This window comes from Linepithema humile, chromosome 1 (assembly GCF_040581485.1).
Source record: "Linepithema humile isolate Giens D197 chromosome 1, Lhum_UNIL_v1.0, whole genome shotgun sequence".
Classification (NCBI taxonomy): Eukaryota; Metazoa; Arthropoda; class Insecta; order Hymenoptera; family Formicidae; genus Linepithema; species Linepithema humile.
The window spans coordinates 15,299,402-15,322,353 of record NC_090128.1 but is presented as its reverse complement, the minus strand read 5'-3'; the positions used below and the strand labels follow the sequence as shown (position 1 = coordinate 15,322,353).

The 22,952-nt window shown below is 34.4% G+C and overlaps 3 protein-coding genes across 4 annotated transcripts; 1 reads left to right on the top strand and 2 right to left on the bottom strand.

The window, feature by feature from the left end:
• Positions 1–1,422: 1,422 nt before the first annotated feature.
• Positions 1,423–6,329, bottom strand: LOC137000464 (histone H1-like protein HC2). 2 transcript variants are annotated; one of them, XM_067357018.1, is made up of 4 exons: positions 3,492–6,329; positions 3,014–3,425; positions 2,704–2,830; positions 1,423–2,629 (listed from the first exon to the last, which is right to left on the bottom strand). In XM_067357018.1, the coding sequence occupies exons 1-4, from the start codon at positions 3,561–3,563 to the stop codon at positions 2,620–2,622; spliced, it is 621 nt and encodes a 206-aa protein (XP_067213119.1). In that variant the 5' UTR covers positions 3,564–6,329; the 3' UTR covers positions 1,423–2,619. The 2 variants fall into 2 exon arrangements, with proteins under 2 accessions (XP_067213119.1, XP_067213116.1); XM_067357015.1 differs by having other exon boundaries at positions 3,014–6,329.
• Positions 6,330–9,900: 3,571 nt separating this feature from the next.
• Positions 9,901–15,222, top strand: LOC136997440 (uncharacterized). Its single transcript, XM_067348186.1, has one exon. It carries the CDS (start codon positions 9,901–9,903, stop codon positions 15,220–15,222), a length of 5,322 nt encoding a protein of 1,773 aa, XP_067204287.1.
• Positions 15,223–17,595: 2,373 nt separating this feature from the next.
• Positions 17,596–18,240, bottom strand: LOC105674945 (uncharacterized; the record flags this gene model as incomplete). The annotated part of the gene is made up of 1 exon (XM_012371638.2): positions 17,596–18,240. A coding segment is annotated over one exon (645 nt), but the record flags the coding sequence as incomplete, so codon positions are not given.
• Between the last annotated feature and the right edge of the window lie 4,712 nt (positions 18,241–22,952).

Here is a 22,952-nt window from a genome sequence, read left to right as displayed (position 1 = left end):
ACTTTTGCGAGTTGCGCTACGAGAATTTTTCGCACCTGGTGCCAAGGGTCGTCGAATTCAATTTCCCCGAGTTGCGCTACGAAAATTCCTCGCACCAGGTGTCAAGGGTCGACGAATTCGACTTTCGCGAGTTGCGCTACAGGAATTTTTCGCACTAGGTGCAAAGGGTCGACGAATTCGACTTCCCCGAGTTGCGCTACGGGAATTCCTTGCACCAGGTGTCAAGGTTCGACGAATTTGACTTTTGCGAGTTGCGCTACGAGAATTTTTCGCACCTGGTGCCAAGGGTCGTCGAATTCAATTTCCCCGAGTTGCGCTACGAAAATTCCTCGCACCAGGTGTCAAGGGTCGACGAATTCGACTTTCGCGAGTTGCGCTACAGGAATTTTTCGCACTAGGTGCAAAGGGTCGACGAATTCGACTTCCCCGAGTTGCGCTACGGGAATTCCTTGCACCAGGTGTCAAGGTTCGACGAATTTGACTTTTGCGAGTTGCGCTACGAGAATTTTTCGCACCTGGTGCCAAGGGTCGTCGAATTCAATTTCCCCGAGTTGCGCTACGAAAATTCCTCGCACCAGGTGTCAAGGGTCGACGAATTCGACTTTTGCGAGTTGCGCTACAGGAATTTTTCGCACTAGGTGCAAAGGGTCGACGAATTCGACTTCCCCGAGTTGCGCTACGGGAATTCCTTGCACCAGGTGTCAAGGGTCGACGAATTCGACTTTTGCGAGTTGCGCTACGAGAATTTTTCGCACCTGGTGCCAAAGGTCGTCGAATTCAATTTCCCCGAGTTGCGCTACGAAAATTCCTCGCACCAGGTATCAAGGGTCGACGAATTTGACTTTCGTGAGTTGCGCTACAGGAATTTTTCGCACTAGGTGCAAAGAGTCGACGAATTCGACTTCCCCGAGTTGCGCTACGGGAATTCCTTGCACCAGGTATCAAGGTTCAACAAATTCGACTTCCCCAAGTTGCACTACGAAAATTTCGCAAACACGAAAGAGAGAGAGAGAGAGAGAGAGAGAAATATGACATATTTTGATATAAAATCTAAAATCTCTTAAAATATTTAGTTATCGATAATCTTACCGTAATATTTTTATGCACAGAATAATAAAACAAATCAATACGTGTAAAAAACCCATTATTTGAAGAAAAAGTATGCAATTTACAATGTACTTTTTTAACAATTATGCGTTTTCTTTATACCACTTGATTCTCATTATTCTAATCATAAAAGTATTACGGTAAGATTATCCAGAACTTAATATTTTTAGAGATATTTTAATTTAAATTTTATATCAAAATATGTCAGATTAAGATATAAAATAACTCGAAAAGTATTAAAAAAAACTTCTGAAAAGTATGAAAAAAAAATTATATTCTTTAATCTTGTTAATAATATTTTATTAACAAATAAACTGCCATATAATAGAATTTTATTAGTATTAATGAACGAAGAACATCTCATCGACGTTGACATCGATCCAGTCGCAAAACTTATAATTTAAATAATTTAATTAATATGTTATTAAGTTAATATAAATGTTACATTCAAAATGTAGAAAAATAATTTAAATTTTGTCACATAATTAATTTTGTACATTTCTGTACATTTTTATATTAACTTAATTACATATTAACTAAACTATTTTACATTATAACACGTCTTGTGTTTTATATAGCATTTAAGTCATGTGAAACAGATGTTTCATTGATAATATTAAAAAATAACTAATAATATAAGTATTGCGTTTGATATATCACAATTACGCTAGATGAAACATAATTAGTGTCATTTGAATGTTCTAACTACATTATTTTATGTTTAACATGTCTTTGATATCATATCATAGTTTTTTTCGCATATTTTGTAAAAATTTTAACATAACCGTGATATGAAGCCAAAGATATATTTCATATCAGCTATCCATAACTTTATATGAATGGGGCAGTTAAATCATAGACATGTTACAACTAAAAATAGTTTAATTTGAATATTTGAAATAAAACATAAGTATTGCGTTTGATATCACAATTACGCTAAATGAAACATAATAAGTGTCGTTTCGAATGTTTTAACTAAATTATTTTATGTTTAACATGTCTTTGATTTGATATTATAGTTTTATTTCGTATATTTTGTAAAAATTTTAACAAAACTGTAATATCAAACCAAAGATATTTTATATCAGCTATCCACGGCTTTATATCAATGGGGCAGTCAAACCGAAGACATGTTACAACAAAAAATAGTTTAGTTTGAATATTCGAAATAAAACATCTGTTTCACAAAATGTAAGTGTGATACAAAATACTTGTGTTAGAATGTAAGATAATTTAGTTAATATACAACTGACTTAATATAAATGTTACATCTAAAATGTGCAAAAATAATTGAAAAATAATCTCAATTTTGTCACATAATTAATTTTGTGCATTAATATTAACTTAATTACATAGTAACTAAATTATTTCGCATTCTAACACAAGTATTTTGTCACATCACACTTACATTCTGTGAAACAGATGTTTTATTGGTAATATTAGAAAATAACTAAAAAAAATTTTTTCTTGAGCGATGCGACGAGCCGCTTGAACACCATGACTTGATAATACTTAATTGTTTCTGTAAAATAAATGTAATAACTATACATGTAACTATAACTTGTAATTTTTAGAAATTTTTTAATGCTTTCTTACCTTCTTCCTCTGCCTCTTCCCCTGTGTCTGCCCCAGTGATGTGGTGCCATGGATAGCTGATATAAAAATTTCATAAATCGTTCCTGCTGTCGGCGAGCTCCTGCGGCTCTACCTCTCGGTCTATAATCTGTAATTATTAAAATTAATTTAATTACATATGTGTTTTTATAATAGTACAAAGAAAAATATATTCTACGTAATTACTAAAAAATAGTGCGTAGGAAAATATGCAGTACGTAAGTACTAATAATTATACACTATGTAAGTACTAATATATGGTACAATCTTTAATAGATTAAAATTATGTTACCTTGTCTGTTTTGTTTCGACATTGAACCAGCGGCGACGGGACCGGCGGCGACGGAACCGGCGGCGACGGAACCGGCGGCGACGGAACCAGCGGCGACGGAATCAGCGGCAACGGGACCGGCGGCGACGAGACCGGCGGCCACGTCCCGGACGGCAACGGAACGGGCGGCGACGGAACGGGCGGCGACGGAACCGGCGGCGACGGGACCGGCGGCGACGGGACCGGCGGCGACGGGACCGGCGGCGACGGGACCGGCGGCGACGGGACCGGCGGCGACGGAACCAGCAGCCACGTCCCGGACGGCAACGGAACGGGCGGCAACGGAACGGGCGGCGACGGAATGGGCGGTGATTAAATCGACGTCGACGTCGACATCGCCGTTGAGGAGCGATTCTTCGTTCATCATTAGTATCTGCAATTTTATTGTATTAATTTTATTTGTTAATAAAATATTAACAATATTAAAGGAGTTACTTACATCGTCCTCCATCCTCATGCGTTCACAAATGTCGAAGCGGTCCGCCATAGGTCCCCACAGGGCAGAGATCATTGAAGATCATTGAATCGATAATTAGTACAGATTTGAAACTTTCACAATAATATTGTCATCACTTCGACAGCTGGTAATGTAGTTTGGAGTAAGTTCGTGTAAATGTACATTATGGATTTAGTTATCATCGAGATTATCGATATAAGTAGATCTATATGTCGCGACTATGAATTCGGGATGTCAATGTTCAGTACTTCATTGATCAGTGAGTGTAAATATTGACGACAGAGTGTACCAGGTTAACTGCTTAAGTAGTGTTTGGTATAAAGAAGTGGCTACATAAGTAAGTAATGCATAGTTATTATTGTTACATTACATTTCCATTTATTTTATGTATTATCTTGTAATTATTGTATATGTTTTCCTAACTTTTACAGGTATTTGTCGATATGATTTTCTTGCGCTTACGTTTCCATTTAATATTATACATTAGACAAACGAAATCGTTGTAATATAATGGTCTATTGCCTTCTTACATAAATACAGTTCGTCGAGTCAATTCAATTGTCTTAGGAAATAAATTAGTTCTGCGATTTATTTATCATTGATGAAAACATATTTCTTTAAAAATTCAACAAACCGTTGCTTGACCAATAAATAAAGTTAGATTTATTTATAGATATACAGACACATGTGCAACAATTTTTGATATTCTGTTTTTCTATCCATTAGAATTTGTTCTGTGGGAGTTACATAGAAGAAGCCTGAGCTATAAAATAAAATAAATCTGCGGCTTTATTTTACTTTGAAGATTTTTACGCAAATAACTGTAATAGTACAGACTTTCTGAAGCTTACTTATATATTATCTATACTTTCTGGAGTTTAAAATCAGGTAAGAAATAATTACTATTATTAACATTTCTATTTATTCTATTTATGTATTATCTTGTATAATTATTGTATACATATGCTTTCTTAGCTATCACAGGTATTTATTGAGTAGATATGATTTTCTCGCGCTTACGTTACCATGTAATATATTATGCATTAGACCAGTGCTCGGAATTAGTTGAACATTTGAGCCGATTTCCGCGGGATACGCCTCCTTTCCTCTTCTTACCGCGCGCGCCGCAGCCGCTAGGGCCAGCGCCGCCGAGCGTTAGGAGCAGCACTATCTGATTATAAGTGGGTTCTTCTCCCTATTTATTAAAATTAAAAAAAATGTATTAAAATTTATTAAAAATTAATTTTTTATTTTTAAATTTATTAAGTGGAAATATTTCAATAGATTTCCATGTCACCTATGAGGTACTAATGCTGACGCTTTTTTTTTTTAAGTGGTTTCCCCCGTAGGCCTATTCCACTAAAGATAAAAATAACAAATTCTTAATTTAAAAAAAATATATAAAAGAGATTTTCTTAATTAGATTTTCTTGGCCTTTTATGAGAATGAACAATTGATGCAATAATGTAGATAGAAACCACTTTTAAAAAAACGCGTCAGCATTAGTACCTCATGAGTGACGTAGAAATCTATTGAAATATTTCCCCTTATTAAATATAAAAATAAAAAATTTATTTTTAAATTTATATTTAAATTTTAATACATTTTTTAAAATTTTAATAAATAGGGAGAAGAACCCACTCATAATCAGATAGTGCCGCTCCTAACGCTCGGCGGTGCTGGCCCTAGCGGCTGCGGCGCGCGCGGTAAGGAGAGGAAAGGAGGCGTTTACCGCGGAAATCGGCTCAAATGTTCAACCAATTTCGAGCACTGCATTAGACAAACGAGATCGTTGTAATATAACGGTCTACTGCCTTCTTACATATTTCTTGGAACATATTTCTTGGAACATATTTCTATTATTCATTTGTTGAATTTATTATTGAACAATTATTGCAGTTGTTTAGTTAATAAAATTTTATTTATTATTAATATATATACATATATAGGGTGCGGCATTTTAATTCAGACTCCAAAATATACAAGGTGTTTCTGAAAGGTCTTCTCAAACTTCAAAGGCGTATTCTAGCGGTCATAAGGATGAAAAAAGTTCTTATGAACGTGTCCTACAACGCTTTCTTTTCGAGATACCTTTTTTTCTCGACAATACTGTTCTTGGGCGCTGAATTGCGGCTGGCGAACATTTCGAACATTTACTTTGATTGTTTTTTGGATTTAATACTGCACTTTCCAATAAAATTAAAAATTTCATTAAAAATTAAAAAATGATTGTATCTTGAAAAGGAAACATTGCAGGACATATGTTTATAGGAATTGTTTTCATCAGGACCGCTAGAATACGCCGTTGAAGTTTGAGGAAACCTTTCAGAATCATGTATAAAAAATAAAAATGAAAAGAAATGTTTTAAACAAAAGTTGTTTGCTTCATAAAAGAAAAAGAGATAGAGATATTAGTTACACCTTGGGTGGAGATGCTTCAAAGATTTAAAGATCAATCAAGTTTTCTTAAATGGAACTCTTCTAATTTTTTTATAAATCGATTCTTCACCATATTCGACGTAAGAAGTTGTAATGATAGGATGGCCAAAAATTGAATAGTTTAGGAGAATTTTTATACTTTAATTTGACATAATTTTACATAAAGTATGAAATATTTCGTAATATAATCATTTTTCAATTATCTTATCTATATACTCTTCTGCACAAAATAATGAGAGGAATCAATTGGTATATAAAAAACACAGTTATTTTTAAGAAAAAGTATGATAATTTGCAACAAGCAGTAACATATTTTTTTTTAAACATTGATTCCTCTCATCATTTTGTGCATAAAAGTATTGAGATAAGATAATCGAAAAATGAATATATAACGAGATTCTATCGTTATAACTTTCTACATCGAATATCGCGAGGAATCGATTTATTTAAAAAAATTAGGGTGGCATTTAGACGTTTCAATTTAAATGCCGCACCCTGTAGGTTGTATATACAGTGTGTCCCAAAAGTTCAAAAACTGTTAAATATCTCGAAAATAAAACATTTTTTTATTTATAGGAAAATGTTTTAGAAAAAACTTGTTCGCTTTGAAGAGGAAGCAAGGAAAAGGATATTAGTTTGACTATGAGTGAAGGCGCTTCGACGATTTGAAGGTAAACCTCATTTTTTTAAATGGAAGCGCTCTAATTTTTTTATATAAATAGATTCCTTGCAATATACGCTGTTAAAAGTTATAAGGGTAGGATGGTCAAAAATGGAATAGTTTTCAAGATATATTATATGCATATGTTTATTTTCATTTGACATAATATTTCTACCTGAATATTTATAAGCACAAAATAATGAGAGGAACAAATTGGTGTAAAGGAAACATATAGTTGTTTTTAAGAAAAAGCATGAATTTGCAACAAGCAGGTACATATTTTTTTTCTAAACAACTATTTATTTCTTTACACTAATTGATTCTTTTCATTATTTTGTGCATACAAGTATGCAGATAAGGTAATGGAAAAATGACTATTTTATGAGATATTTTATTGTTTTAGTAAAATTATGTCAACGTATAAAATATCTCATAAACTATTTAATTTGTGGCCATTCTACCTATATAACTTTTAACACCGAATATTGCGAGGAATCGATTTATAAAAAAATTAAGATAGAGTTCCATTTAAAAAAACTAGATTGACTTTCAAATCTCCGAAGCGCTTTCATCCAAATTAATATGTCCATCTTTTTTCCTTTTTCGAACCAAACATCTTTTGTCTAACACATTTTCCTATAAAATGTTTTATTTTCGAGATATTTAATATAAGTGTAGAATTTATGGAATAATTTTTTTTTATAAGCAAGGTTTATAAACAGGATTTATTTATATAGAATAGAAAGCAGCAAAAATTTTTAGGAGATTGCATTGATGATTTAGTGATAATAAATAAATACTATTTTTAAATGTTAATGTGATTACTTGATTTTCAACTATTCAGAAATACTATACAGAAGATAAATGTAGCTTCACTTCTTTATAAGCAAATTTTCTGCAATATTTTATTTAGTATAATAATTTTAAATCTCTGCATATGTTTATTAAAATTATTTTAAACTGTTCGCTTGCTTATTGCAAAAAAACTTGTACAAAGTTTACAATTATTAATCTAAAATTTATAACTTGTTTGTTTTATGTATTAATACACTTTTTTTATTTTTCAGATCCAGAAAAAAATTAGAAAAAATAATCGGCTGCTCTGGCGCTGTATAACGGCTGCCGTAAGCGCTGAATTAAAATATCGGCTGCAATAGCGCTGAGTTTTGGCCCTGGCTGGCTTGTCCTAGGCGCCAAATTAAAAAATCTGATATAGAATTCTGTAACTTTAATTATTCGTTTAAGGTGATTGTGACACTTGCATGACTAAAAGACTGCCCTAAGCGCCATATATCTGTATAAGGCTGCCCCGAGCGCCAGCTCAAAATGCATCATCAGTGTCACAAGTTCTATTATGGCAATAAGGAAAAAGACATTTTGATTTCCAAAGAATGGTTGACAGAAACGATGATAGATAGTTTCCATGCGTTACTCGAAAGAAATTCTGAATATGCACCTCGACCTGTATGGTTGACGATATTTCCTGATCAGATTGTTCCACTCGAAAATCTAAAAAAGAAGCATTTGCAAATACTGCACAGTAATTTCGCGGGCGGACATTGGGTTACTTGTCATTACGACGCAAAGTCTGTTATTATATATGATTCTCATGAAGGCAGTCGTAATGCTAATAAGCAAAATTTGAATGGAGAAATTCGAATTTTTGTGGAGAGATTATTTCCTTTTCATGATTTTCAAAACAATCCGATAGTCTTTCCTACAGTCCAGTCGCAAGTCGACGGTTGTAATTGTGGTCCTATGGCGATTGCGTTTGCTACATCGATTCTGTTTGGCATAAATCCTTGTATTGTGACGTACGATCGATCTTTGCTAAGACCTCATTTGTCTGCAATGTTTGCAGGACAAACAATCACTCATTTTCCGTACCTCTGTAATTCAACTGCTCCATTAATGTTATGACCGTTGGAGACATTGAAAATACGAGAGGCGGATGCACTGAGAAAAAGGCTTGCACGTAGCAAGGAAACTGAAGAACAGCGTTCAAAACGACTCGAGAAAGATGCTTTTTCTCACAAACAACAATATGCCAAAAACGCTGATTTTTTATGCACTCAAAAGCGCAATAAATATAAACAGGACCCTAAAATAAAATGTTATAAAATGTGTGAGGTATATAAAAAAAACCCCAAACCGAAACGCCAGATAATGTGTGATCAGTACATACAAGATCCCGAAACACAACGTCAGAGAGTGCGTAATCAGTACAAAAAAAATCCTGAGGAACAATGTAAAAGAAAACGCGACGAGTACCAAAAAGATTTAGAAAATAAACGAGCTCAAAAACGCCATAATTACTCACACCAATTGCTGTACAATCGGCAAATCAAAAGAAAAAATTATTTTAAAAATGCTGCACGTGAAAGAGATCGCCGAAGAAAATTTAAACACAAACATTCTGACTCAAAAAAACTGTACAACAAAAAGTATTATGCAAAACGTGGTAACAAGTCTATCGTACAAAGATCAAAGACGATCGAGAGAGTAAAAGAAAAATTCAGTACTGTCCGATCTTGGCAAAAGTGTTTTAACTTTCCAAAATGATCAGAGTTCTATATTCGACGGATATCGAGGAAAATTAATAAACCGGCGATATGTGCTCGATTGGAAGCCGAATATATATTCAAGTGGTGCATGATAGCAAAAAAATCGTACGTCAATGCAGCAAGAAAAGTGTTTTTGTATTTGAAAAATGCTGCTGAAACCGCACTATTGCGATTCAATGAATGTAAGACTTTGAAATATCCAAAAAGCGATCGAATTAGAGCTCTTTGTGGCTCATCCAAACATACTTCGTCTTCCGAAGCATACTTTTTTGAAACTGCTTACGAGCAAAAAAAAAAGTTTGAGCAACCACTTATAATAGGACAGTCCTCTTCTCATGGAGTGATAAATGTTTTACCGTTAATGGATAACAATGATAAAAAGTCAAAAATATGGCACTGTGACGAGAAACGATGCCGCATAAGTGATATTTCCTTGGAAAAGTATGTGAAATTGTTGGAAGAGTTTGAAGGAGCTACTATAAAGAAGATAATGAATGCTAAATTCATGGCGCGGCTCAAAAATTGTTCTGTTTCACATATGAGTAGCAGATTGGGACATCCTCCGGACTGTTATGCGAATCCAAATATTTGCGAATCATACATTGCAACGATAAGCACTTTATCGCCTCATTTTCCTCTCGTGAGAAATATTCGAATAAATGTCTACAAATTGATAGGCAATTATAAAAAATTTCATCATTTGTTTTCAGCTTTGAGATTTGTCAATATGGATAAATTGCTGGAAATTTCCAATGATGCAAAGGTTAAAGCAAGATTTTACAAAAACAATTTGACCGTTAGTTTGGACGAGGAAAAAATTTTGTCGCAAAATTACGAAGCGTTTACAGTTATGAAAAAGAGATTGTTGGATACACCACGTTTCCCTTGTGTCTCTTGCGAAAAACTATGTGTGAATAGTGACGTTTCTGAGCTAAAAAAGCTGAAAAAACCAGTAGAGGGACCTTTTTGGAAAAACTTGATGACTTACGTAACAGAACACAATAGCGATACTGGATTAATTTGTAAGTTTTGTTTGGGCAAATTTCGGAAAGGCATGTTGCCTTCTACTTGCGTTTTGAATAATCTTGCCGTAAAACCATTACCGGATGTTTTGTCGGATTTCAATGATTACGAAAAAATGTTAATCAAGAGAATGAGCAGCTTCCAAGTAGTGCAAACAATGGGCGCTGTTTCGAACAAACATTTGCCGCACAGACAAATGATCCGTAAAGTAAAAGGTAGAACATTTCATTTGCCACTTCCTTTACAAGAAACATTGGATAAGATATGTCCTCCGGAAAATCCTATAAATTTGAAACACGAGTTGCACATTCTCGTTCGAGGTATGCCTAAAAAATCAAAAGTTGTTTGGGAAAATTTGGTGGATATTAATAAAGTGTTTAAGGCTTTGCAATGGTTAAAAGAAAATAATCCGCACTATTCGGAAATTCGTCTTCCAGCGTCATCTGATGATTTATTAAATGAGAAGTTGCAAGAAACAGAATATCAGATCGTCGATGATGGGGGCGAGGAGAGCAATAATGACGAAATAGATGAGGTGGTTGAGGACACCGTACAGCAGATTAAAGATAATGACCAAATCGTTTTGAAACGTAAGGCTTTCCTGACACAAATTACCAAAGACTCGAATATTAATGATCAGTATACGATATACCCAATGCGCGTGAAAAGGATTGATAACGAATCTGCACTCAAACTTTATCAAATGTTAAAAATCGAAGATGTTCCAATGGATAATCGTTATAAATATCTGGATGTCATGTGTTTCCCCGATTTATATCCAGAGGGTATCAATGGACAACGAGAAGATAGAAATTTTGCATTACCGGAATATTTATTCATCAGAACGCGATTGATGTCGAAACACAATAGATTCAGATTGAATCCGCAGTACTTGTTTTTCCTTCTTCATGATACTAACAACCGACAATTGAAAAACGGTATATATTATACGATGATGGTTGCTAACGCACGAGAGAGATATACTGCTGATAGATACTTGAACGAATTGAAAGACGAACAATTGGAATCGAATTTAATGAGTATTTTCGGAAAACTGAGAAATACGGATCAATTTTGGCGACAACCATCCAATAATGTGAAATGCATGACTCTGCATTACGGCCCAGCAACGTGGTTTTTGACTTTGAGTCCTAGTGAATGGAAATGGTCCGATTTGGGTGAATATTTACGAGACATGAATCCCGATAAAGAGAAGTTAAGCATTAACGAACTAATCGCATATGACCCTGTTAGCACGTCTAGATTCATGTGCATAAAATTCAAAGCCATGATTGATTTTATTCGTTCAGTTGATAACCCAATAGGGGAAGTAATCCACTACTTCTGGCGATTAGAATATCAAACTAGAGGTATCCAGCACATGCATTGCTTGATTTGGATAAGAGATGCTCCTGTGCTAGGAAAATCGCCGGATGAAGAAGTTGTTTCGTTTATTCAAAAATACGTGACGTGCGAAATTCCAGATAAAAACGTTTCGCCAACATTGTACGAAACGGTTACAAGTGATCAGAATCATAAACATAACTCGTATTGCATGCGTACAAAGAAAACCGAAACAAATATTTACAGAAAGTGTCGGTTTGATTTTCCGCGATCAGTTACGACAAATTTCGTTTTAAGAGACGTTGTCACTTCAATAGTGGGTAGAAAAAATTTACGCAGTAGAAGCAGGTTGTACGATCTTCCTCGCAAGAAGTCGGAGAGGTTTATTAATGATTATAATCCGGCTATCAAATTGGCTTGGGAGGGAAATATGGACATACAATTTGTTGGAGAAAAATCAGAGTTTTTAAACTCGTATTTAACAAAATACACGACAAAGTCGGAAAAATGTAACATAGACTTTGAAATGATAGATTCCAATAAGCCTTTGGCATCGAAATTGTGGAATTTTGCGATGCGTCGTTTGAATAACAGAGAATGCGGTGCTTTAGAAGCTGCGGATACACTATTAGGGCATCCCTTGTATGGTACGGATTGTGATACCATTATCAAATGGATCGACGTCAATGAAGTGAGAAACAGAAAAGTTAAAACATTCAATGAAATTACAGCTCTCGATAAAAATTCTACGAATATCTATTGTCCGTCGCTCATCGATGATCATTATCCAAACAGACCTAAAGAACTAGAATCATTGAATTTGTACGATTTTACTAGATTCTGGGACATTGTAAAACAGATGCCAAAAAGTGACGAGGTCGAATATTACGAACTGGTATCGCGTTTATTTGTAAAGAAACGAAAAAAGGGTAGTTTAATAAACCATTACCGATTCAATGTAAAAACTGAACCCGAAAAGTACTTTTACTCGCTGCTTCTTCTGTTCAAACCATGGAGAGATTCGAGTGAACTCAAAGGTGCGTACGAAACTTACACGGATGCCTTTAAGAATTCAGAGACTGGATTGACGAAGGCAATGAAATATCACGAAAGGCTCGAAGAAATACAGAAAGCTTTTGAGGATGTTACTGAATTGATCGAGAAGCGTGAAAATGATTTAAAAATAGCAGACGGAGACAAATCTGATGACGATGAACTGGATTGCAATCCAGTACAAGCTGACGACGCGATGAAAAATCTGGAAGATTTTGGTAAGATTGACGCCCCGATTAATTTATCGCAAATGATGTCGCAATTGAACAAAGATCAGAAAAGAGTCTTCGACAGGGTATGCCAAGTTTTACAAAATAAAAATCATATTCTACGATTGTACGTAAGCGGTGAGGGTGGTACAGGAAAAAGTTTTCTTATTGAAACGATCAAACATTGGATCAAAATAAATTTGAAAAAAACGACTGCGATATCTGCTCCCACGGGTATTGCAGCATTCAATATCGATGGCCTGACAATCCATAGAATGTTTCAGCTACCCGTCACTCATGAATCTACGCCTAAGTACGTGCAATTGTCAGACGTAATCTTGAAAATTTTGAGAGACAAATTGAAGAATGTCGAACTATTCATAATCGATGAAGTATCCATGATTTCGAATGTGACACTTATGTTTATCAATCTACGATTATGTGAAATTTTTGATACGACAGATACAAATGATGGTTTCTTTGGTAGAAAACACATTCTCTTGTTTGGAGACTTGTTGCAGCTTCCTCCTGTAAAAGGACATCCTCCGTTCGTTAAAATGTCTCGATCAGATGTTCAGAAGTATTTAGGTACCATGGGTGGATTTGACTTGTGGAGATTGTTTGATTACGACGAACTCTTGATAAATATGCGACAAAGAGGCGACAACAGATATCGCGATATACTTTCTAGAATACGAATAGGTCTCATAACGGATTCTGACATCAATGTACTTGAATCAAGAAAAATCATTTTCAAAGAAAATAGTTGCGACGAAAGATTGAATGAACTTTACACTTATATGAATCAATTACCGACCGATACAATATGTTTATTACCTACGTGTTATTTGTGCAAGGTTTTGAACACGGCAATGCTTAATAAAATCGACGGCGAGGAAATTCTACTAATAGCAGAAGATGATGTCGACTGTGCTCCAGCAATGAGAAAAAAAGTGCAAAAAACCTTGGAAGATAAAGATGACAAAGTTTCAGAAACGGCAGGCATTGAAAGAGTAATAATGATTAAAATTGGTGCTAAAGTGATGATTCGACGAAACATTGACGTAACTCTGGGACTTGTCAACGGAACAATAGGCAATGTAGTTGCGGTTAATCGTGCTGCTGATGGAAATATTTATTCCGTCACATTAGTTACTTCGGATAACAAAGAATTCGCAATAACGAGAGTAGACATTAAATTCGAGATATTTCACAAAATAGTGGTACATCGCAAACAATTTCCATTGTCCCTCAGTTATGGAATAACTATACACAAAAGTCAAGGCGTTACGTGTAAAAATGCAATGATGGATCTGGGAACGACTGTATTCAGTGATGGTCAAGCCTATGTAGGTTTGTCTCGAGTGAGTACATTGGAAGGCCTACATTTGATAAACTTCAATCCGGCATCAGTTCAAGCACACTCAGGAGCCATTTCGGAATATAATCGACTAAGATCTTTGTTCAAATCTCAGCTGCCACAAATCGATTTATCCAAGAAAAAGGCTATAAAAGTTTACGATCGTCGATGGACCATACCTAGTATCATTGATAATGTACAGAATCATGGTTGCGAGGAATCAAAAAGTGTAATTACGTGGAAAATATACGGCCTTCTTAATGACGATAATGTTTCGTGTTACGCTAATGTAATATTGCAGTGTGTATTTCATTGCGTGCGTATCAGGCAACAAATACTAAAATATAAAGCATCGAACGCATTGACTGATGCTATATGCGCGTATACTGAGCGTAAATATTGCAACGTTCAAGCGGTTAGAAGATCTGTCGGAGAATGCTTCGAAGAACGAATACAACAAGATGCTTCGCAATTTTTCATGGCTCTAATGTCGACGTATTCTGAAATCAATGATATATTGGAACACGAATTGAAGCACGTAACATGTTGCTCAAATGCCAAATGTAATTACACGGTAACTACGATGGAAAAAAGTTGTTTGCTAATATTACCTATACAATCGACATTAAAAAGGAAAAGAGGTGTCACGCTACAAACTTTGATTGATTCGGAATTTTCCAAATGGGAAACGATAGACGGCAGTTGTAACGCATGTAAAGGTTCCGTTCTGAAAAAGAAAACCGTAATCGAATCGACTTTATCCATCTTAGTGATACAGCTCAATTTATACACTTTTGTGAACGGTGTTTGCAAAAAAATTATCAACAATCGGATTAACGCCGTACCGACGAATAATATCACGATAGATAAAAAAAAGTACAAGGTAATAAGCGCTATATTTCACGAAGGCGAAGAAATGAATCGTGGTCACTACACGTGTATGTTGAGAGCAGAAAAAAAATCAGAATGGTATTGCTCTAATGACATGAAAGTCATTAAGAAAAACTGGCCCAAAGGAGCACAAGGGGCGTACATATTGTTCTTGGAGCAGATTAAGTGATTTTGGAAATAACTGCATTTAATGACACTTTCCTCGAATGTAAGTGTCGGAATTTCTTTGTAGTAAATTTACGTGAATTTTTTAGATCCGGAAAATTATAACAATTAATCGGCTGCTCTGGCGCTTCATAAAAGCTGCCGTAGGCGCTGAACTAAAACATCGGCTGCCATAGCGCTGAGTTTAGACTTGTCCTAGGTGCCAAATTAAAAAAATTATTTTTGGGCCCCAAACAAAAATTATTTTCGCAATTATAGCGTTTACGGCTGCAATAGCGTTGAATTCAGGCTTGCCCTAGGCGGTCAATTAGAAAAATCTGGGATAGAATTCTGTGCACAAAATGTAAAAAAGTAGGTGATATAGCACAAAAATTCATAAATGATAAGATCAGGCCAAGTTCCAAAAAAGACACTCCAATATGTTTATATTTTAATAATAATCTGAATTTTTAATATATTACCAACATGAAAAGTAACTGATATATTGTTCAAGGTGCAAATTCAAAATAAACATACATAAAATATACATAAAATGTATAAATAAAACTGATCATAATTTGATTCTAGAAAGTAAGTGATATATTATTCTTAGTGCACATACAAAATTTTTTAAAATTTAATTAAAATAACAAAATATTTATTAAAAAATACAAAAACACTTGGCGCTGCCACACCGAACAACATGTTAACTTACATAATGTCAATTAATTACATGATGTCAGTTAATCATGCTATTATTACATTATTACTCATTTTCGTTGTTTCATAATACTATAGGTGTAAAGATGTAAAGGGGTGGAGGGGTGGTGGAGCCTCTTGACGGGGGGGGAGGGGAGGAAAGGGGGAAATGGCGTAAAGGGGTTGCGCTAGGGGGAGGGGGGATGGTGAAGCCCGTTGGCAGCGCCAAGTGTTTTTGTATTTTTTAATAAATATTTTGTTATTTTAATTAAATTTTAAAAAATTTTGTATGTGCACTAAGAATAATATATCACTTACTTTCTAGAATCAAATTATGATCAGTTTTATTTATACATTTTATGTATATTTTATGTATGTTTATTTTGAATTTGCACCTTGAACAATATATCAGTTACTTTTCATGTTGGTAATATATTAAAAATTCAGATTATTATTAAAATATAAACATATTGGAGTGTCTTTTTTGGAACTTGGCCTGATCTTATCATTTATGAATTTTTGTGCTATACACATGTTTCGAAAATTTTCAAAAATATCCGCCAACAAAAGAACGTCTGTTTTCAAATACAAATCGCTGTACTGTCCAAGAGTTTCGATTGAAAAGGTTTGCCAGACGTTTGTCGCGTGCGCGTAATCGCTCTCGGATACTGTTTCTCCAGTGAGCGAACTGTAAAACGATTCGCGCGATGGTAGGCTTGTGTTCCGGAGCTTGTCGACGCTGTCGATGTACTCGTAGGGAAACACGCCTTTCCAAGTAAGCAGATTGAAATTTTCCGCGGATAAATGTTTGAATTCCGATCGTGAAATTTTTAATTCATCTACAGTTAAATAAGATGCCAATTTGTCAAGACTTGTACTTAGAAATCTGAACGAATCGATGAATCGTAATTTGACGCAAATTTTGAAATTTTCATCCTCGGTTTCTTTAACGATTTTTGTGAATGATATGTAACGTTCTTTCGTCAGCGGCAGTAAATCAATGTTGCCTTCGAAAGCATTGGCAATGTCTTTAATAATGAAATGCGCGTCGTAACCGGATAAATTGTGAAATATCACCGGGATAACGTGGGAGTCTTTGTAATTTAAATTGCACAATGAGTGCGCGGCACCGCGGTAACGCCCGGTAAGATGACAATGATCGCGCACCCGCGTATCGTCCGGTGTAAACGGTTTCTCGCACACGTGGCACGTCGCGGTGCTACGGAATTTTTCCGATTCCTCCCGCGTAAGATCCGCCATGGGGACGACGGTGGTGAGGATCGTTTTCACACGGCGCGCCAAATCGTGGAGTTCATTGACGAACCATGCTACGCAATCCTCACCGCGATAAGACTTAAAACTAGATAAAGAATTATCGTACGTACAACTTACATAATATCCTACACTAAATGCCTTGTGATGCTGGTAGGCGTAAGTAGTACCGTCCTGATCCTCCTTTTTCTCGAGCGTACATTCGAGATCGGCGTACATTACAAACGGGAGCCGCTCCTTCCGGTTGTAGTTGCTGAACGTCAGCCACTTGTCGTCCTCGCTGGGAAGAACGACGGCGCAGTCGTTCATCTTGCCACAATCGACGCTGTGCGCCGATAATTTCTCCCGTGTATAAAAGTAATGTAGACACCTGTAATAATTTGTATAATTAATAAAGTTTCGAATTATTCTATAAATGTGTTTTTACTTACCGATCACAAATGTACTTTTTGCCATTTCGCTTGCTCAATTGCGAGCTCACTAGTCGAGACAGATCCTTGATGTACACAAAATGTGCCTCGTTGTTTCCGTGCACATAGAGAAGGTTGACATGCTTCTCTTTTTTATCATCAGTGAGACGCAGAGGGATGATTTTGGAGTCTTCTATAGTGAAAACGTTGACGGAGATGGTGTTCAGTTTCTCGAATTTTGATATTTGTGGAAGCGTCATGGGGAACTCTATACCACACAGATTCAGCACCGTCGAGTAGTGTGGATATTCGATTGTTCTTTCCGGGTGTTTTTCCGCTGGATGTAAAGCGGCGACGACTGCCCACGCAAAGCACGCATTATCGTTTGATTTCACGTTGACCACCGCTTTTTTTAACATAATTTTCCGCGGTAACTCGATGTGGCATCCCGCGCGTAGAGGATTCAACTTGTTGACGTTGATTGTTAGGTTCAGGATACGTGACAACGCCCATCCGCTGTCGCGTTCCTGAAACTCCTCCAGAGATGCCTGTATGACGTCAACCACATGCTTCGTGTACCGCTCTTGTAAATCAGATGTTGGATATATCTCATGATTCTTCGTGGCGATGGTCTTCACGGCTGTCTTGTTACCCGCGATAAATTACCCGTTGAACGCGGTGTTGATTTTAACGTTCCCATGCTCCACCATGACGCTCTGGATCCGCTCAATAACCGTATTTCTTATACTTTCCAAAAATTCACGAGGATCGATGAAGTCGGAATTGACAACCGCACCCGTCAGCACACGGTTTCTAAACGCCGTCTCGATCTCCTTTCACGTGTAGCCCTTCTTCTCGTATCCGCCGTATCCAGCACCGATGGGTACGAATCGCTCATGTAGGGTGTTCCTCACACCCTCCAGACGCACAATTTGCGCCACCAGAGAGTTGACTACTCCGGTTCGTTGTCTCTTGCGACATTTTTCCCTCAGAGAATCGAGGTACTCGTCGCACTCGTAGTCCCATGGGAGAAACTCTCCCAACGTTTTAATGTTCACTGCTCGTACGGTAAGATCGCGCTCCTTCTCCATTGCGATTGCCTTTGAAAATTCATATTTTTCTAACTTGCTTTATATACCCGCTTGTTGCACACGACACTATTTAAAATTTGTATAAACATTCCTTATCACCCCCTCGATTGTCTGTTCTAAAAATAGCGATGATGTCACGCAACTTGAAATCTGGCAACATGGCGCCTAAAAGTGGCTGCCTAAAGGTCTATGATTTAAAAATAGCGATGATGTCACACAAATTGAAATCTGGCAACATGGCGCCTAAAACTTGTGTAAACAATCCTTATCACCCCCTCCATTGTATTTTCTAAAAATAGCGCTGCCTAAAATAGCGCTGCCCTTTGATGTGGAGAAAAAACCTGCACGAACCTGCGAATGACTTTGAAAACTCGTAATTTTTCCGCGGGCCTTATTGTATAAACATTGCGATGACGTAATTTATAAACCTGCTCGAACCTGCAAATACCTGCAAAGGTTCTAAAAATAGCGATGACGTCATTATAATAGTTCTTAGAACTATAAATCACTTTTATATAAACATTTTAACATAAATTTAAACATTATTATATAAACAGTCCTTATCTTAAATCTGGCGCTCTAAGAGCGGCCTAAAAATAGCTATAACGCCATTATAATAATTCTTAAAACTATAAATCATTTTTGTATAAACAATCCTTATCTTATCTTTTCTAGGAATTGATGTAATCCGATACCTTCCCCTCACCTCCCTCGTCACCCCCTCCACTCCAAAAGTGCTGACGCAGTGTAATCCGATACCCTTTGTATAAACAATCCTTATCTCTATATGACTCATGTTTATATAAACAATCCTTATCTTATCTCTTCCAGGAATTTATGTAATCCGATACCTTCCCCTCTCCCCCGCACCTCCCTCGTCGCCCCCTCCACTCCGAAAATACCCCCTCTCCTACAAAACGATGACGTCATTACCCCCTCTCCTCCAAAACGATGACGTCATTACCCCCTCTTCCTCAACCTCTTCCCCCCTTCACCCGCGCACATCCTCAGATTCCTGGATCAGAACTTCCATAGCTATACTACTTCCTTAATTTTAGTAAATCGTTAGTTTGCATACAACTGTGAACGCATTTTTTTAAAATAAGAAAATACATGTATTTATTTGAAGAACATAATTCCATTTTAAAAGAAATTATTTATTAATTATAACAAGTATTTTGTATAATACAATCAATGATTATTGAAATATAATTTTTATTTTTTAATTTCAAGAAAATATTTTTTTTATCAAGTAAAAAAATCATTAATTGTAAGAATTATTTTGTACATTATAGTCAATATTTATTGAAATATAAATCCTATTTTTTAAAAATTACTAATTTTATAGTAATATTGATTTAATTTAAGACAATGATTTTTCTATTAAATAAATTATTCTTAATTTGTAAAAATGATTTTTTTTACAATATAGTTATTATGTACTGAATTATACCTTTTATTTTTTACTATTTAAATTTTGAACATAAAAATGAGAAAATGTTAACCTAAATTTTGAATATTTTTCTTACATACAAACAAGTTTGACCATTTAAAAAATTTAAAATAAATTTGTTTTATTTTTTTAAAAACAAGAATTTTTTTTTATATTTAAATTTAGTTTCTTTGAAGTTAAATAACCACTTTTTACACTAAGAAAAGCCTTAATTACATGTAAAAAAATATATTTTAAACTATAAAATATTCCTTAAATCTAAATGACTTTTTCTAAAACAGAAAATCTGTTTCCTAATTATTACAATTTATTGAATAAAAAGGAGAAAAAGTCAGATGAAACAAAGTGAATTTTTCACCAAAAATTAAGTGAAAAACAATTAGCAATTTATTAAATATAATATATTAAGATTAGAGACAAAACGTTTCGATTTGACTTAGTCATCTTTAGCTGAACTAAGAAAAAATTATGTTAATTTTCTATTTATTCGGCTGAAGATGACTGAGTTAAGTCGAAACGTTCCGTTACTAATTTTAATATATTATATTTAATAAATTGCCAGTTGTTTTACACCTAATTTTTGGGCGCATATTTCATATGCGCTTCTTCCTTTTCATTCTATAACATAAAACGAGATTTATTATTGGGTTTATTATTAATAATTTATTATAATTCATTTATTTATTTCAAAAAATACTTATATGTATTGTACACAACGAGTTCCACACGATTTCTCCAATAAAATCACAAGCACATCAAATGGTAATGATTACAAGTCATTACTCAGATGAGTTTGCGCAGTATTCGATTATAATAGAAACTGAAATGACAATCAGATATTCGATGTTACAATTGCAACGGAAGATTCAGGAAAAACGTAAATATTTTTATTATATCCTTATCCAGATCAAATAAAAATTATTATCTAATAGATAAGAATATAATATAGGGCCAATATTTACACCGTGTAGTCATTCATAATCGAATATAACACGAGCCCGCAATTGTGATCATTTAATGTGCTTTTAATTTAAATGAAAAAACGTGTGCAAATCGTTATGCAAACGAGGATATATGTTGTTTAATTATTCACACACTAAGGAAAATAAAAAAACGTAAGTATATATAATACTTTTTTATTACCATTAATAACATTTATAATTCAAACAAATTTTCGCAGAAAATATAATTTTCATTATTTTGAAAATAAACATGGTAATCTATTAAATCTTTTTGTTTTATACAAAAGAATTGGTCCTGTTCTAATATCTTGTATGCACTTTTATGTCGATCAAAACTTAAAGTAGAAAGTTTTACTAATAAAAAGAATATTTCTTTGTTTTGATTTAAAATAATATATCAAATTTTTCCAAAGTAACGGTCATAAATATTCGTACATACAATATTATTGACTTCATATCGTGTACCATTTACTATAGCCCAAGATACTGTATCTAAGTCATCATATATTATTTCTGGAAGTAAAACATTTTTCATAGCAAAGTATTCTAATACTTCAGTAAATTTCATTATTTTAGTATCGTATTGTAAACGATTTGAAAACCCATTTGCGCAAATGAATCGATGACAAAGTCTTAATTGATGCTTGAGAGCAATTGTGTAGGAAGGATTTGTTCGTGAAGTAGTCGCTTTAGCGTAATGTTTCAATTGTTGATGTTTTGCCTCAAAACGAATAGATGACATAATATTTAGTGGTCCATACTTTTTCATAATTCTTGCATAATGTAATAGATTATGATGCTTAGGTTTGAATGCATTATTAAATAATTGTTTATGTAAAGATAAATATTTAGATACAACGTGATGAAATAAATCAATATATTTAGAGGTGAGAAAATGTAAACATGAGAGATTTACAATCTTTTTCAAAAACAAATAGAGTTGCCAAGTTAAGTTCTTTTCTGGTACAAGATCACTAATTATTAATGCCAAATTATTTACCAAATAATACATTTCAGAAGCCGTTATAATAATTTTTTCGGATTTAATTGATTCAGAATTAATTAATAGTGGTACATTATTATGAAATAAACTAATACAATTTAATAATCTCTCATTGAAAACTTCTAAAGTGAAAAATTGCTCCACATAAATAAAATTATTTAATATTTTCGCAATGTCATACCGGCAAACGCCTACCAATAAATCATGCATTGGATCTACAGATAAATTTTCTGATACATGAAAATAAGGTATTTTATTAAAAATGCATTCTTCTTTTATTCCAAACGTTGAGTTTATAACACAATTAAAGTAATCATTTCGTGTTCTAATATACTTTTCCTCTTCATTAAAAAGACTTTGGACTTCTTTTTTAGTGACTGTACAAACGCGACAATAATAATGACTGTTAAATCATTTCGAAAAACCAAGTATTGTATTCAAGCCTAAATTATCCCCAACAATGAACATTAAACGAAAGAATATTCTTTGTTCTTTATTAACATTTATAGTTATTCCATTAACACTAAGATCAATTATCTGATCAACAACGTGCGACAAGATTTTATTTCCTAATTTTTTATGATCTTGATAGTTATGGAGTTGCACAAGTAAAATATTATCTTGATTGCTACGATATTGAGGAGGTAGACCTATTAGACTTAAATAAACTGCACCTAACTTATGAATCGATTTGTGTGATCCTAGCGGATTATTGATTTCAAAATCATCAAAAAATAATGCTATTGGTAGAATACATTCATTTTGTTTTAGTTTTATAGAATTCCACATTTTGCCATGGTAAACTGAAGTTAGCAATGTAGTGTTATTTTTACAGTCATTAATATATTCCATAATACTAGTAAAA